The 16,526-nt window shown below is 52.3% G+C and overlaps 1 protein-coding gene across 2 annotated transcripts; it reads right to left on the reverse strand.

The window, feature by feature from the left end:
* Positions 1-2,825: 2,825 nt before the first annotated feature.
* On the reverse strand, positions 2,826-16,069 carry SH3BP5L (SH3 binding domain protein 5 like). Of its 2 annotated transcripts, XM_026507633.3 has the most exons (7): positions 15,621-16,069; positions 14,539-15,151; positions 8,548-8,610; positions 8,256-8,384; positions 6,256-6,417; positions 5,320-5,493; positions 2,826-4,747 (listed from the first exon to the last, which is right to left on the reverse strand). In XM_026507633.3, exons 2-7 carry the CDS (start codon positions 14,719-14,721, stop codon positions 4,301-4,303), a joined length of 1,158 nt encoding a protein of 385 aa, XP_026363418.1. In that variant the 5' UTR covers positions 14,722-15,151; positions 15,621-16,069; the 3' UTR covers positions 2,826-4,300. The 2 variants fall into 2 exon arrangements, with proteins under 2 accessions (XP_026363418.1, XP_044243214.1); XM_044387279.3 differs by lacking the exon at positions 8,256-8,384 and having other exon boundaries at positions 15,621-15,728.
* Positions 16,070-16,526: the final 457 nt, after the last annotated feature.

A 16,526-nucleotide genomic window follows, 5' to 3' on the forward strand; every position in this document is an offset into this window, starting at 1 on the left:
CTGAGGAAGGGTAGAGGGACAAGGCACTAAGGAGGACAAGGAAGGAGGTGAGTTCTGAGGAGAACAGGGCATCAAAAAGCACAGAACATTTGGCTTCAAATGACCTGGTGCCCCCACAGACCTGAGCAGTTTTCACACACAACAGACCATCCCAAGCACATCAGGGAGACAAGAAGCCCAGCTGGGGACATACAGGGTTGGACTCTGATGCATACACCCCATCTCCTACCCCTCCAGTTTCCCAGGATCACCTGCCAAGTGTCAAGGAGGCAAACCTCACAGGCCTGCAGGAAAATCAGGACCAGGACCCAGCGGACTCAGCTTGCTCTCCGTCCGCTTTCCGGTGGCTGCTGCCCTCTGCTGACAGAGCCGGACCATGACAACCCAAGAAACCCGTCTTCGGTCGGCGCAAAGGTAAAGTTAGGGATCACTACCAAAACTACATCCAGAAGAAGAGGTAACCCAAACTTCATCAGGACCTTTATAAAAAAGCCTCCTTCTCTAGCACTAGACAGAAGGAGGCCTCCGAATGTGAAGTTCTTTGCATCTGGAAGCTGCTAACATGGATCACTGTGGCTAACACCCATTGACCTGACAATAGGGTTAGGCACACCTAGATTTTCTTTTTACAGGTAATAAAATTGGAGCTTGGAAATTTGAGAACGCCCCCCTGGAGACATGGAGATAGAATCCCAGGACTGTGGATAAAGATGCTGACCTCCTAACCATGGTCTAACAAAGTAACCTGGCATAGATTTGGATGGCGGGCGGGGGGGGGGGGGGGAGGAGGGAGACGCAAAGCATGTTTACTGACATATAAGTACTAGGCGTGTATTAAGTGCTGGGGAGACTGAGGCCCAACTGCTCTCTTGGGGAGGACATAGTTCAGATGAACTTACTACCACTCAGTGTTATGCCATTGTATAGGAATGGGGGAAATAAGACATCCCCTCAACTTGACCATCTCTTGCTCATTTTAAAACAACAAAATTCTTTGATCCTCCTGATAATTCTCAGCTCCCCTCCCCAGTAAAACTTCCTAAGAGGTGACTACGCCCACTCCACTTTCTCACCTCTGGTCCCTGTGGACTCAAGTCCAAATGCCTCTATTACCTTCTACAAGCTTAGGGGCCCCACTCTGCCTATATTCTCATCTGCGAAAAGACAATCATGGTGCTGCCTACCTCATAAGGTTGTTGTGGGAATGGGTAAATTCACATACCTGGCACAAGTCACACTGGGTAAGTACAACACACTATTGTTAGGATAGGGTTGGGGGGCATACCTGCCCTGCCTGTTTTCTTCCACATGGAACCGGCACCATTAGCTCTCAACTCTCCTACTAGCTCTCCACGCTTACCAGGTAGGTGATTTGGTGAGGAGAAACTGGGGTGGGCACAGCCAGCCCTTCTCTTCTGGGGCTCCTTCACACCGAGAGACTTGCAGGACCAGGTAAGGAAGTATGGCCCCATGCATTCTCATAACAATGTCTCCAGTAATAAAGGGAATATTCTGGCACCCATCTGCCTTACCACACTTTATTTCTCAATTAGGAAGAGAGAGCTGAAGGGCATTCCGATAAACAAAATGGTAGATTAAGTCCCTTGATGTTCCAACGGAAAGAACAGGACCAGACACCACTTAGATTGTTTACAGTGATGACTCGTTTTTGTGCTATTGTGGACTGAACTGTCTCCCTCAGAATTCACATGCTGAGGCTGTGACCTAGTCAGAACGGGACTGTATTTGGAGATGGGGTCCTTGCAGAGGTTATTAGGGTGAACCCTGATCCTATATGACTGGTATCCTTGTAAGAGAGAAATCTGAACACAGACACATACACAGGGAAGATGAAGACACTGGGAGAAGACCTAGCTACACGTCAAGGAGAGAGACCCGGAACAGATCCTTCCCTTGCAACCCTCAGAAGGAACTAATCCTATTGGCAGCTTGACCTCAGGCTTTTCTCTTCTGGAACTGTGAGAAAAATAAATTTGTTTAAAAAAAAAAAAAAAAGGCTGGGAAAGCAGTCTCACAGCTGGACACTACCCATCAAAGGGTATGCAGTGCACGCTCAGACACAGAGGCTCCTGATGGCCCACCGGCCATCTGAGATCACCAGGGTCACTGCTCTGCCCTCCCGCCCCAACGTCTGGCCTTCGCTCTGCCCCTCAAGGGTCTGCAGGACACCCATTTCCCATCAAGTTTCCAGTGGGCTCCTGCTCTCCTCCCTGGCAGTGCCTTCTCCATCCCTTGGCTGACCCCCTCCTCACCTGGCTCGAAATGTAGGCACACCTCTGGGGATGGGGCTGAGCGTATTCAGTCCAAAGCTTTCACTCTACACGTCCACGGCTCCTGAAGTTCTCACCCCTCCCCAAACTGATTCCACTAGGTATTTCACAGGCTGTGGGTCCAAACACACTCAAATCCTTTGCACCCCACAACAGGTAAAGTTGTGAGCTGAGTGTCACCTTTCATCTATATTAAATTTTAGATAGACAACAAAAAAACTTAGTGTAAGTATGTCCTAAACATTGCGGGAGGCAAAAACTCTGAAATTTAAGTCTCTTACAACCCTACTTTTGTCCCTCCCCTTCCTCTATGCTCATGTCCAGACACATACAGGATTAGCACCCTCATCTTTTCTGGACCACCAGTGGCTGACAATGTCCTCTCCAGCCTGCAGACCCCTCCTTGCCTGGCAGGTGGGAGGAGGGGGCATCTCCCCTGCCCTGTCTCCACCATCAAAAGAGCCCCCCCCACACACACACTCTGCCCTTCTCTTCCTCCCCCCCCCCCCCCCCCGCCGACAGGGACAGCAAACATTACTGTTACATAAACTATTTTATTTAAATAAAATCAGGGGCATACCCTTTTCTTTCTTTCTCTCACACTCAACTCACACTCTCTCACACACACACACTCCCCCAGCACATGCACACACATGCCCACGTCCTCCCTCCCTTTGTTCCCTCCACCCATGGCCACCTCAAACCCAGCGGTTCTCATAGTGACCACCTTAGCACAGGGAGACACCCTCCACATGAAAGCCCACTCCTCCCAGCTGATGGCAGCAGCACAAAGGCCTAGGCACAAGCTGTCCTGCCCAGGTTCCAGCTCTCAGACCTCTTCGGGTGGGAAAGGAGGAAGGACCGGTTCTCCCAAGGCACCCAGATCTCGAGTGGCTTCCCCACCTTCCCCCCCCACGTAGCCTGGAGCACCACCAAACACCCAGAGCTGCTCCCCATGAAAGGCGGGTCCCCTCACCCCAGCGCAACCCCTCCCTGCATCAGAGAAGGCTCTGCAGCCAAACCTGAGCATTTCCCCCAAGGGATCCTGGAGTAGGTATTGTTTGGTTTGGGAAAGAGAGAGGGAGAGCAACTGAGCACCAAGTTCCCTAACTCCACCCTGCAGGAGGGTGCTGAGATTCAGCTAACATCCTCTACCCAGAAAAAGTAAACCCAACTCTGCAGCAGGAACGGCAAGGGCCTCAACCATCAGGACCTCATCACTTGTCCACCTCCCAACATGGGTCCTTTCAGAGACCCACTAGCACCTTAGCAATGTTAACGGCCCAGCCCAGCTGGGGAAAACACCATGCACGTGGGAGCCTATCTGGAGTGGGTGGTGTCCTCTGTGTTGACAGCAGGGTTGGGTTTCACCTTCTCTGACACTGGTACCCTTCAAGTCCTGCTTTGTGGCACACACAGCAAAGTGGCTTAGGTCATGAGGAGGGAGCACTGTAGGGATTGGTAGTGTTTTCCAGAGGCACACAGTCCTACAGTGCATTTTACGGGTTCCATATGGCCAGGCTGACAGAGGCTTAGGGCACAGGGCTGCCGGAGGAGCTCTGTAGCATCCCTAGACGCCCTCGGGAGATGGGGAGGTGGAAGGGACTCCTACTTCCTCAAGCTAAGGGGCCATGATGCCAGGACTCGGGTCCCACACCCACCTTCTCTGATGGGCTTCCCTGTGCCTTCTAGACCAAGTTCCCTGAGGGGAAAGCCAGACAGATGGAAGGAAAGCAGAAAGGGGGCAGCAAAGGGCATCAGACCAAGAGGAGCTAGCAGGGAGAGGGCAAATGTGAGAGCCAGAGAAAAGCCTTCCGAAGGGGTAAGGCAAAAAGAGCTGCCACCTGCAAGGAGGGAGCTGGGAGGGCAGGGACGGGGAGAAATCCACCAGAGACAAGGGCCAACCTGACCTCTCCAAGGGAAGCAAGGACCTGAGGAGAGGGAGCTTGGAGCCCGTCTGGCCCTCCATGGGCCAGTGGTGGTAAGAGGTAAGCCACCCTGAGCATGGACTACAGGCTGATGCTGCGCTGGTGGCGGCCCCCACGGCCCCCGCTCCGGGAGCCCAGCTCCTGGCCATCCAGACTGGTGTGGTCTGAGAGGCCCCGCAGGTGCTCCACGGAGTCACACTTCTGCAGGTCCGAGGCCACGGTGCGCAGGCTCAGCAGGCTAAGCGTGTCTGTGTCGGGGGCAGGGCCAGGCCCCAGGCTACTGCCCTCCTCCAGGCCCCCGCCTTCAGCCCCCTCGATGATCCCACTGTCCCCATCCTCCCCACCATCAGGCCCAGCCTCTGCGCCCACGGGGGAGGAGCGCCGCTGGCCTGGGGCATGAGGTGGCTGGCCCCGGCGCCGTGCATGAATCTGCTCGCTGATCTGCTCCAGGTTGCGCAGGGCAACTGAATAGCGAGTCTTGGCCTGGGCCACCTGCTGCTCCAGCTCCGTCACCTTGGCCTTGTGCTCCTGCAGGAGGAGGAACAGAGTGAAGTGATCCAGCAGGCAACTCTCCATGGCTCCTGGAGCGGAGTCCCTCCAGCCCCACCAGCACCCTGCACGGGGCCTCCGTTCCCAGACCACCCAACACAAACCTGCAGTGCTCCACCCCACCCAGCCCAGCCCAGCCCCCTTCACTCCTCCTCTTTGGATTCCTCTTCCCCCACAACCTGCCCTGCTCCTCACCTAAGCCTGACCTTCTAAGACCTTCCCCCCAGGTCTTCATTCCCACCCACTCCTCCTCTCCCTACTGTTCCCTTCCCTGTCTGGCCAGTTCCTTATCCCCATTCTCCCCGGTTTCCGGATTCTCACTTTTTCTCATTTACCTCCTTTTGACTCCGTTCTCTGCCAGCACCTATTCCCCAAGCTCAACTCCCACTCCTGGGGGTCATTCTCAGCACATGTACCACACCTGTCCCACCCCACTGCTCTGGCAGATGGCCCAGAGAGGCACTGGCATCCCCTCTAACTGCCCTCACTCCCCATGCCTGCCCCCTTCCTGCCTGTTCACATACCGTCTCCCTCTCCCACTCCTCCCCTACCTCCAGAATCTGGCTGAACTGGGCCTTGAGCTCAAAGTAGGGGCGGCTCTTGCCAATGGCCCGCCGGAGCGTCTTCTGCAGGGCCTGGACCCGAGCTTCAGCCTGCTGGCACAGCCGAGTCACCCGCTGATGCTCCCGCTCGCCACGAAGCCGCTCCTCCTCTGCTTCATTCACCTGCCCAGACGGGGCAGAAGGCGTACATCACCCACTGAGGACCCATGCTTTTGCCTCTCGAGACATGACCATCCTTCAGGAGCTGGCATTTGCTGCTAGAGACTCAATGTTTGTATCCCCCCCCCAATTTCCTCTGTTGAAATCCTAACCCCTAAGGTGATGGCATTGGATGTGGGCGCTCTGAGAGGTGCTCAGGTTACATGGGGGGGAGTAGTCTAAATAGGATGAGCGCCCCCATAAAAGAGGTCCTGGAGAGCTCCCACCTCAGTGGGAAAGCTTTCCTTCCACCTCAGTGAAAGCTTTTCACCACAGGGAGAAGACCGCCAGCTGTCTAAGAACCAGGAAGCAGGCCCTCACCTGATACCAAATCCGCCCGCACCCGAGCTTGGACTGCCTAGCCTGCAGAACTGTAAGAAATAAACTATCGCTTAAGGCATCCAGTCTATGCTCTCTTGCTGCAACAACCCCAATGGACTAACATCTTTGCAAGGTGAAGACTGGAGCTGACGCAGGGATCCTCGCACTCCCCGCTCTCCTCTGAGTAGCTTAGAAATGACACACAAATTACACTTCAAAAGGTAAGTCTGGGCTAGCTAAGCCCAAACAGGGCAGAGAGCAAGGACGAGGTTTTTGCCTGAAACAGAATCAAAGCTGAGGAAAGGCTGGAGTGGAGAAGAGGGAAAGGATGAAGGAGGGCAACGGGATGAAAGGAGAGCAAAGGAAGTAGCCGAAACTGAGACCTGCTGGCACCGCCTGGCTCACCTTGCAGGTGGCGTGGTTGAGCATCTCCTGCCACGTGGGGTCTAGCCGGTTCTTGTCAGCCATGACACCCTGCTCGGCCACAAACACCATCTCCCGGGCAGCATTATGCATGCTCACGGCCCGCTCGTACCGCAGCGCTGCCTTCTGGGTCTCTTGCTGGGCCTGGGAAGAGAAGGCCATCAGCATGGGAAGCCCCAGGGACTCCCGTCCACCCATGGAGACCCATCTTAAGAGGATGAGGACAAGAGAAGGAGGAAGGCCCAGCGCAATGTCAGCTTCCTTTCCCAAACTGCACGGAGGATAAGTGCCAAAACAGTAACATTCTGTAAAGAATATTTTGTAAGGATATGACTTAAAAGAAATAAATGTAGAAACAAAGATTGGAAAATGATACTGTCACTAGAGGGTGAGTGTGTGAAGTCAGCACTTACAAAGGCCACTGGCCTTTTGCCCTACGGAGAACAAAGAAAAATCCCCACCACTTTAGTTGCAAGGTGGTTAGGAACACAGACCAAGTCCTACAGAAAGTACACCCCTGATTTCATCAACCGGTCCAGCAGGTAAGCTGAAGGAAGGAAGACAAGGGCTCAGAGACAGTCATCACAGCCATGCTTACCAAGCAAAACAATGGAAACAAACCTAAGTTTTCAGTTCAGGGAACTCACTAAATACAAGGAAATATTAGGGAGTTTTTAAAAATGACAGTACGGATGTATATTTATTGACATGGAACCATGTCATAACATAAGTAAAATAAAGGAATAAAAATAGCACATACCATGTAATCTCATTTTGGCAAAATATATATTAAAAAAAATTAAGGGGTTATCTGTGCTGTATTATGTTTTTTACTTTCTATATTTTATGATGCTTTGACATCTTGGAGGTCCTGTGGCCCTCCTAGGGTTAGCTAAGTCCTAAAAATAGTAAACTCCTCTATGAACACACTTCCCAAATGCAAACCAACCAACCCAAATCCCACCACCCCCTTTATCTAACTCTCACACACCACGACAATACTTCCCCTGCCCTACATTACCCCAGGGCCAGGTACCAAAACAGAGAGACCACCCCTACAGCCCAGAGCCCACAGTTATTCAAGCTATCTAATTCAATTATCATATGGTTTCTCTCATCTATGGAACATAAGAACTAGGAAGATCGGTAGGGGAAGAAAGGGATAAAGAAAGGGGGTGGTAATCAGAAGGGGGAATGAAGCATGAGAGACTATGGACTCTGAGAAACAAACTGAGGGCTTGGGGGGGGATGGGATCGGCTGGTGATGGGTAGTAAAGAGGGCACATATTGCATGGTGCACTGGGTGTTATATGCAACTAATGAATCATGGAACTTTACATCAAAAACCAGGGATGTACTGTATGGTGACTAACATAATATAATAAAAAAATATTATTATTAAAAAAATAAATTAATAAAATAAAATTTTTAAAAAAGCTATCTAATTCTGAATTTGCTCAATGTTGTCTACCCTGCCTTACCCATTCCTTCCCATTATAAGCACAATAAAGGCTCTGAGCAAAGCTTTCCTCTCGTGCCTTCTGTCCCCTATGTAGTGTGGCATGCCCTTTCTTCTTGGAAATTTTAAGTAATAAACTCTCCTTTCAAGGCAGCTGTCTCTGTGTGTGTGTCACCTTACCATACTTGACTAAAACAAATCCTAGGTACAAAAAACATGAAACATGCAGATGGTAGGATTTGGGGTGATTTTGGTTTTCTTCTTGTTTTATAGTTACGGTTACATTACAGTCTTACAATAATGAACCCACAGTTTTTGTGTTTAAAAAAAAAAAAAAGAAGGGGAAGGAAAAAGGTAAAGGAATGGAGGGATGAATAAAGAAAAGAGACATGAAGCAAAGAGAAGCGACATAAAGAAAAAAGAAATGAGGAAGTGTTCTGCCTCACAGTCCACACAGAAACAGACGAGTCCAGGGCCAGGCTCTGCGTGCGGCCGTTCTAGAGTGCACGTCAGCTGGCCATACCTCCTTAGCAAGCCGCCGAGCCTCATAGTAAGGCCGGGCCTTCTCGATGCAGCTCCCCAGGTGGGAGCCCTGCGTGTTGAGCTTCCTTGCTGACTCCTGCAGGATCCTCCGATAGGTGGTCCTGGCCTCCTGGCAAAGGGATAGCGACATGGGCAGAGGGAAGGAATATGTGTGGGTCCCACCCCTCCTGTTTTTCATACATGCCCCTTCCCCTGCCACCATACTGAATGGGGAGAGAAGGCGACACCTCCAAGACCAGCCCAAGGGTGTGAGGAAAAGGAGCAACACTCACATCCAGCTGCAGCTCCACCTGGTTGATCTCCTCACTGGCCTGGTTCAGATGCTCTAGCTCTTCCTGCCAGAGAGGGGCAAACAGTTAGAGGAGTGGCAAGTAGCCACGTGTGAACCACGTGGAGGGAAGTGCCGTGCAAGGAGGGTAAGTCCACCCAACTAGAGAAGGGAAGAGATACAGGAGGCTCTGTGGAATGGCTCCTCGAAGGACACCTAGTAACATAGTCTCCTGCCATCCTCGCCAACTCCCACTCTGCATCAGATCATTAAACCGCTATTTTAACAGTGAGAAAATCAACATTCAGAAAATGGAACACACATATGCCCACAGCAAAGTGGCAGCAAGCCTGCCCTCTCTCCATCAGATCGTGCCACCTTCTCTTCGCACTCCAGCCAGAAGTCTCCTCGGAGTGTTCCCGACAGAGATCACTAGCCCTAGGCTACTCACACATCACACGTTTACTACATACGCATCACAGCTCAGCATCATGAGACCCCAGAATTCAGGAAATAAAGCAGTGGCAGCTCACGGCCCAGTAAGTAAGCAACAGGCCCTCGGCAGTGTAAGCAGCTGTAAGAGGTGGGCATGGTGGGGGCAGCAGGGTCACCTGCCTGGGCAGGGAAGGCCAGGGCAGGGCGCTCAGAGTACTTGCTCCCAGGCTGGGCCTTGATGGATACATAGAAAAGCACCAGTGACGGGGAGGGGCCAAGAATTAGGAGAGCAGGTGCCCAGGGCAGGCAGCTTGTCAGGTGAGAAGCCAGCAAAGCTGGGGCAAAGAGGATGGATACCACTTTTCCCAATGGCAGGGGAAGCCCCTCAGAGCGTGGTACTACCTGGTCTGTGGTTTAGGAAGGCAGATCTGAGCAATATGAGGGAAGTTTACAAGGGCCAGGAGATGACAGTGGAGACTGTCTGCAGTATTCCAGGTGGGAGAGGACAGGGCAGATACCAGACAAACGCAGGATGCAGAATCATGAGGGTCTGATAGACAATTAAGGTCAAGATTAGGAAGATCACATGGCTCAAGAGGCTTCTAGGCCTGCCTGGGCAGTGGGCTGACAGAGACCCCAGGTCCTCACAACAGATTCTGTGGCAGGGAGGGAGACCCTCAGGGAGAAGTCCTGAGCCCACCATGCCAAGGACGCTCGCGAGGAGGAGCAATGGCCAGTGAAATACCTGACACTCAGCTATGGGATCCTCCCCCAGGAGCCTGGCAGCCCCTGGACAAGGCAATGGAACCCAGCCCATGTCTGCCTGCTGCCCATGAACCCAGACATAACCTGCATTTGCCAGTGAGCGATGCTGCCATCACTGGCTCCCACACACCTCATCTGGCCCTTCCGACAACCCAGCATATGATCCTCTTTTAGTCTTTTTATTTCTATGCCTTTCCTCAAGCCCTAAAAGGTTTGAGTCAGCAAATAAGAATCCAGGAAACCAAATTATATGCCCAAATTACAGTGAAAGGAAGAAACATGTAACAGAACCAGGAACAAGGATATGGAAATATGAACACCTACAACAACGCAGACCCTGTCTCAAAGAAGGCCATAAATTTGGTTCTAAACTTTACAGAGCAGAACAGTCCAACAAAAATATGTGAGCCTCACATTGAATTTTTAGTTTTCTGGCAACCATTTAAAAAAAATGCAAAAGGAAACATTATTAACATTAATACATTCCATTTAACCCAATATATCCAAAATACTGTAATTTTAACATGTTATCAACATAAGTTATAAAACATTGTTACATTCCTTTTAGCCTATGCCTTTGACATCCTTGTGCATTTGACGCTTAGGGCATATCTCAACTTGGCCCGCGGAACATGGCTTCCACACTGGACACTGTGGGTCTAGAAGCTGGGGCACATTAATCACACAACCCAGTGATTGTAAGATCACAAGAGAACACTGTGGAACCATAAGCAGCTGATATGGCTCAAAGGACCCCAGAAGAGGCCCAGGGGCAGAGCCAGCACCACCCAACACACAGAGCTCTGAGTGCCACAGAGCCTTCCTGCCCAGGACATCCCCTTCAGTCGATGGAATCTCCCCAAGGACCCTCAAAAAAGGCAATTCCTGTCGGGATGAGAGGCAACCTCTCCCACTGTGATCTTAGTCTCCTCTAGCTTGATTAGGCCCACGGTGGGTTTCAGACTATCTGGGAGAGGAGCTAACAGTGCTTCTAGCAGCTCCTGCAAGAACATTCTTTCTCAACTCATTCAAATTTGCTAGATAAGAAACAATGAAGTGGGGAATTGGGGCAGAATTTAAACTGGATCTGGGACCTGCTGAGGAATCTGGCTTTCCCACTATTATGACCACCATCCTAGGACTAAGGACATTCTTGGATGGATGCCTCAGAGAAGACAGGAGTACAATCACCTGGAAAAACCACAGTCCTGGTAGGAAAAGAACGTGCATGCCTCAGGAGGCAATAAACGGATTCTAGAGAAGAAAAGGGCAGTAAAGGCCATCCTGCAACATTCCCATGGGCAAACTAAGGTCCAAGACTGAATCCCGCTCAGTCCCATGGCCTAACGTGCTCCCAGATCCTAACAAGATCATCACAGGAGTGATTGGCTCCACATAAACCATCCCCACTGGAAAAAGGATGTGAAGGGCTCCGGTTATCGGCAAAGAGCAGGAGCGGGCACATCCTTCTGTAAGGGAACTTGTGCCCACACAGCACTTCCAGCGACTAAAATCTTATGATGATGAGGCCCACCACTCAGTCGCAAAGCTCTTTCTAACAGGACCAGGAGACTGGGGAACAGAATAGGCTAGAGGGCAGGGTGGACAACCAGGCAGGCACAGACCCAAGGCAAGGCTGAGCGGGAAGCCAATGAGCACTCACGGCTCTGTTTTGGGAAGTTGGCAACATGTTCCATTTGGCCTGCTCCACCAGGGACTCCTGGCACCTGGCTGAAACGGAATTTGAACACGATGAAGTCTGAGTCAGCACGCATCACCCATCGGTGAGCCCGCAACCAGCAGGGAGGGTGACCTTCCCCGGGCACATGGGGTGCATTCCGAAGATGCCAGGCCACTGAGTCAAAGGAAGGGGTGCTCAGTCGGCCAATGCTGCTGCCCACCTTGTGCAGGCCATGAAGACACATAAGCCCATGGTGATGCAGGGCCAGGGTGATGCATGGCCCAAGGACTGAGAAATAGGAAATATGACTGTCCTGTGAGAGCTAAATTGACATTTTGGATGAGGATGAAGAGGTTGCAAAGTCACTCTGAAGAGTCTACGCAGGTGGTAAGTGACTCTACCCACTCACCTGAGGACGAATGCACCCATCACGAAGGGAACTGAGAAAGTCACAGGGGAGGAGACCCAGGCCCATGCTAGCAGCACCCTCCTTCATTTCTTCCCTCCACTGGGACCCTCCCAGAAAGCTGAGGACCAGCCTGCAGGCCTCAGAGAACTATGCTGAGGTGAAGACATGGAGACTAAGCCACTGGCCTTCCCTGGGGACAGCACACTCCAGGCAGGCCTAGAGCTGGCCTCCAGCTGGCTTCCTTCCAACTTCCAGAGGCATCCCATCAGACAACAGGGACACAAGCCTGCCAAAAAAAACCTATTTCCCACATGAGTAAGAGCCTTGCCTTAAGAGCAACCATTTCTGGGAGTTCCAGAAAATATCTGAACAAATTCCCTAGCCTTTGGGATACCCCTGGCTCAGTAGAGACGTGTAGGCTGCATGTTAGATCCATTCTCACCCCACTGAGACCAGAATTCACATGCCTGGGCATGGCTCAGGAGAGGGTGTTTTTAAAACCCACTGGTGGATCATGACAGATCTATTGGTGGAGACCCACTAAATACACTGAGAATCCATTGAAAGCACTGAAACACAGTTACCGCAATAACACGGTCTTGTGCACTGTCAACACCAAGAGGGAGCTCAGATGACACATGCCCCAATCTCTTCCAAACGCAGAAGGGTTGGATGCTACCAGCTTTCTCTGTGAGAGGCGCCCCACCGATCAGGCTACCTCTCCCACATGGCAAGAAGATGCAAAGACCCTGCTAAGGGCAGAGCCCTGGCCCAGCCACGAGTGTGCCATCAAAGGCGGAGGCCTCTACAACAAGACCTTCCCTCCCTACATAACCGCACCGTTCCACAAGGTGCCTCCCAGTCTAGCAAGAGAGACTATGCCTGCCCCTCTCGCTCCAATAACACCACAAGCTCCCCGGATTCAAGGCAAATCTTACACCTGCTTGGCACTCTCCGACCCTCACAGAGCTCACCCAATAGAACTCTGATGATGGAAATGTTCTACTTCTGCAATACCAACAGCAGCTGGAGAACTGCATTTTTATTTTTTATTTAATTTTAATTGATTTTACTTGAGTAGCCACATGCGGCTAACAGCTACTTTATTGAACAGCACAACATGAGAGTGACTCTTCACACTGCGGCCTTTGCCTGTGTGGGCACTGGAAAAACACATAGGAGCAGCAGAGGCTAAGCAAAGAAACCACCCACAGTATTCTCCCCTGGAGCAGAGCAAGGAACGTTGGAAGGAGATGTATGAAGTGTACCACACAGCCCTCTTCCCCACACAACAGACAGGGGTCCCTTTCCCAAAGTACTGCCTACAAACTTTCACCAAGAGACAAGCAGAAGAGTTGTGACAGAAAGAATCAGGACTATGTCAGAGCAAAGCGACGAGTTGTGCACACCAGCTAGACCAACCCCTCACTTTATAGATGAAGAAGGTAAGGCTCAGAGATTACATAACTTGCATGAAAATCACGTATCATGAGGCTGGAGGTTGCTTCAATCTCAGCCCAACGCATTTTTCACTACAACTTACTTCCTCAGTAGAAGACAAATCTGTAGAATTAGCAGGAGAAACTGAGCTGTTTTCAACGCAACATCCATGAGACATGGAAGCAATAAATTATTGACTCAGACCAGTAAACGAAGGGCTCACCATAGCTCCAATATAAGCACGGCCACAGTTTCCCTGCCCCAACGTCCAGGGAACCCCCACCAAGAGGGCAGGAGGATACTAGGATCAGACTTGATTTCTTCTTGACTCACAGAACAATCTAACAAAGGTCTGTGGGCAGAGAAGCCCAGGAATGCAAGCCCTGAGATGCTCTTGCTCACCTACAGAGGTGTGAGTCACCTCCACATCAAAATCTTGGAGAGGCTGCCAGACCTTACAGCAGACTCAGACCCCAACACACAAGAACTTCCTGCCCTCACCTGCCCAAGTAGCTTTCCCAGTCAATGCCTGGAAACACTACAGTTGCACCTTGGCTGCCCATGCATTGCATCCACAGGGTGCCTGTCCTACTCACCCACCACTTCGAGGTCTCCTTCAAAGATGTGCCCATCCTAACAACTACTAGCCTGTAAATACTCCAAGGTAATAAATCAGCTTTTTCGTTCATTGGATATAACCAGCATCCTCAGAACCGGGAATGTATATTATTAAGGACTGACCATGGCTGACACAACCTTCTAAACACATCAGATTTCCGTATAGGCCTCAATCTGTTGAACCATTGTAAGACATGACATGTCTCACCCTTTACAGATGTGAACGTCCCTGGGAGGCACTGATGAGAAGAGGAGAGAAGGAAAGATTCAAAACTGCCTCCCCAGCTCAAAATCACCTCCTACACATTGCATCTCTGAGCCAATAGCCCCTTTACTTATTTGGAAAGGAGAACAACAATTCTACTCTGCACTGACCTACATGAGGCCCATTTGTTGCTTCACTTTGTCAGTGAAGCCTTCAGGAACACATCCCAGGCACTCAGGCAGGCCTTTTTCTGCACTGGCATCACACACAGCTCTTTCAGCACTTGTCACACCATCCTGCAATGATTTGCTGACAAGCTTGTTTTCCTTTCCTGCCCCAGTCCACTGGAGAGAGAGTAAGTCTAACGCTTCATTTATCTGACAGCTCTTCAGGAAAACTGGAATCTGGGCTCCCTGTCTCTCTTTCCCCTTAGTCTTCTCACCTGTATTCGAGGATCCAGTTCTTCCTCCTCTCTTGGAGACAATTTGGCCTCACTGCTGCTGCTTCCGCCTCTCCCAGGCTCCTCTGCGACTGGGCTCCGAGGGACTTCATCCTCTACAACCTCAGACCGAAGCTCCCCCTGCGGGGTCTCCCGCCCCCCCGGAACCGGCCTGAATTCAGCCATGCTAATGGGGAGAGGGCACAGCCCTACGCACAAGAGAGGACTGACATGCTGGGACCAGGGCCCCAGCTTGGGGCTTCCTGGGCTCTGGGTAGCAAGAAGAAGGGTTTCTCTTCTCAGCGGGTGGAAAAGGGGACAGAGGAATAACCTCACTCTGGGTTAGAGGCCAAGATTCAAGTCGTCGGAGGGGTTCCTGGAGCTATAGCCTTGTCTGTGGAAAAGTTCTTCCCTGCCCGTCACGGGGAGTCCACCAGGAGAGACCCGGAGCAACCGCTCCGAGGCAGGGGGCAAAGGGGGTTTGGATCCTCGGCCGAGGCCTGCGAGGAGTAGCACCATTCGGGAGGGCGGAGGCAGGCGCCTCCAGGCTGTGGTGGCAGCTGGAGAGAGAAGGCTGGGCCCGAACCGAGGCTGCGGGATGACAGTCTCTGGGGAGCTGCAGGGGAAACAAAGGCCAAGTACATGGGAAGCATCAGGACATACTTGGGCCACCAGCCCCTTCCAAACCCTCAGCCTCCCAAGAACTCCACTCTCGTCCTTCCATACTCCCATATTCTGAGCAGACCCTGCCGCAACTACTTTCCTCAGCCCTCAAGGACTTAGGTCCGACACCTCCCGCGTCCCAGCCCCTCCCCGAGCAGCGCTTTCCAGACCTCCCTCCGAGGTCCTACCCTCTCTCCACCCTCCCTTTTCTTCCGCCCGCCCCTACTCCACCCCACCCCCGACCGGGGCTTTGCAATTCACCTAGTAACCCCCAGCCCCGCCCCACCTCTCTCTCCAAACCTGCGGACAGTCTGAGCCTCCCGCCTCCAACCCCACTCTTCCACGATCCCGAAGACCCTGCCCCCAGTCTTCCTACACAGCCAGGCCCAAACCCTCCTGCCTCCCCCGACACAGAACCTTACCTCAGTTTACCTTCCCGTACACTGAGCTCCTCCACTGCAAACAATCTTCCCCCTCCCTCCCCGCAACAAGCCCGTCCAACCAAATGCGACTGGGCCGAGAGGAAGCGGAAATACATCATCGGCTAACACCGCCCTCCGGCTCTTTCGCCCCACCCCACACGCTCTCTGGTCGGCGGGGCCACATCTGGATTCCCCAGTACCTAGTCCCCGCCCGGCCTTTGGTTTCCGTACAAAGTGGTGCTGTACGGTGCTCATGGTCGCCGCCGTACATTGCCTCCAGCCCATCCTCCACCCCAGCTGAATGAAATTGAAACATGAGCGTGTTATGCTGAGAGAAACTGGACCGGTGATGGAAGTCGAGAGTCCCTGGTGGATAGGGAAGTGGTAGAAATAAAACTAAGATTGGACAATCGCTTCGGAGGGAGTGCGGCCATCTTGCGTTACGCGCGGCGGCGCAGGCTGCCGGAGAGTCACTTCCGGCCTCGCCCGGGGAGTCGGAGGCGGTGCCTGAAGTGAACCTGTTGGCTTCCGCCGCCGAGGCAGTGTGGCGGCTCGAGTGTTGGGACGAGCGTACTCCGCAGTTAGGACTAAGGTCGTTTTCCAGAAGTAACTGATCACTCCGGGAAGTCAGCGATGTCCTTAGTAACGATGGCTAAACGGACAGCTCTGATAGGTAAATGTGTCTCCTCGGGGCCTCCGGCCGGCGCCATCACGGCATCCGGGCGCGACGCCTCGCCAGCCCCTCCCCGAGCCGGGCTGTCTCCCAAAGAACGTGGTTTCCCCGGTGAGGAACCCCCGTGGGGTTTCCACCAGTTACAACCCCAGGCCACCTGAACTCGATGCTTCAAAGCCCGCGAGGAGTTTGTTATAGTGCCTTGTAGGTCAATGAAAGGACCTGACCTGAAC

Source organism: Ursus arctos, unplaced genomic scaffold (assembly GCF_023065955.2).
Source record: "Ursus arctos isolate Adak ecotype North America unplaced genomic scaffold, UrsArc2.0 scaffold_5, whole genome shotgun sequence".
Lineage (NCBI taxonomy): Eukaryota > Metazoa > Chordata > Mammalia > Carnivora > Ursidae > Ursus > Ursus arctos.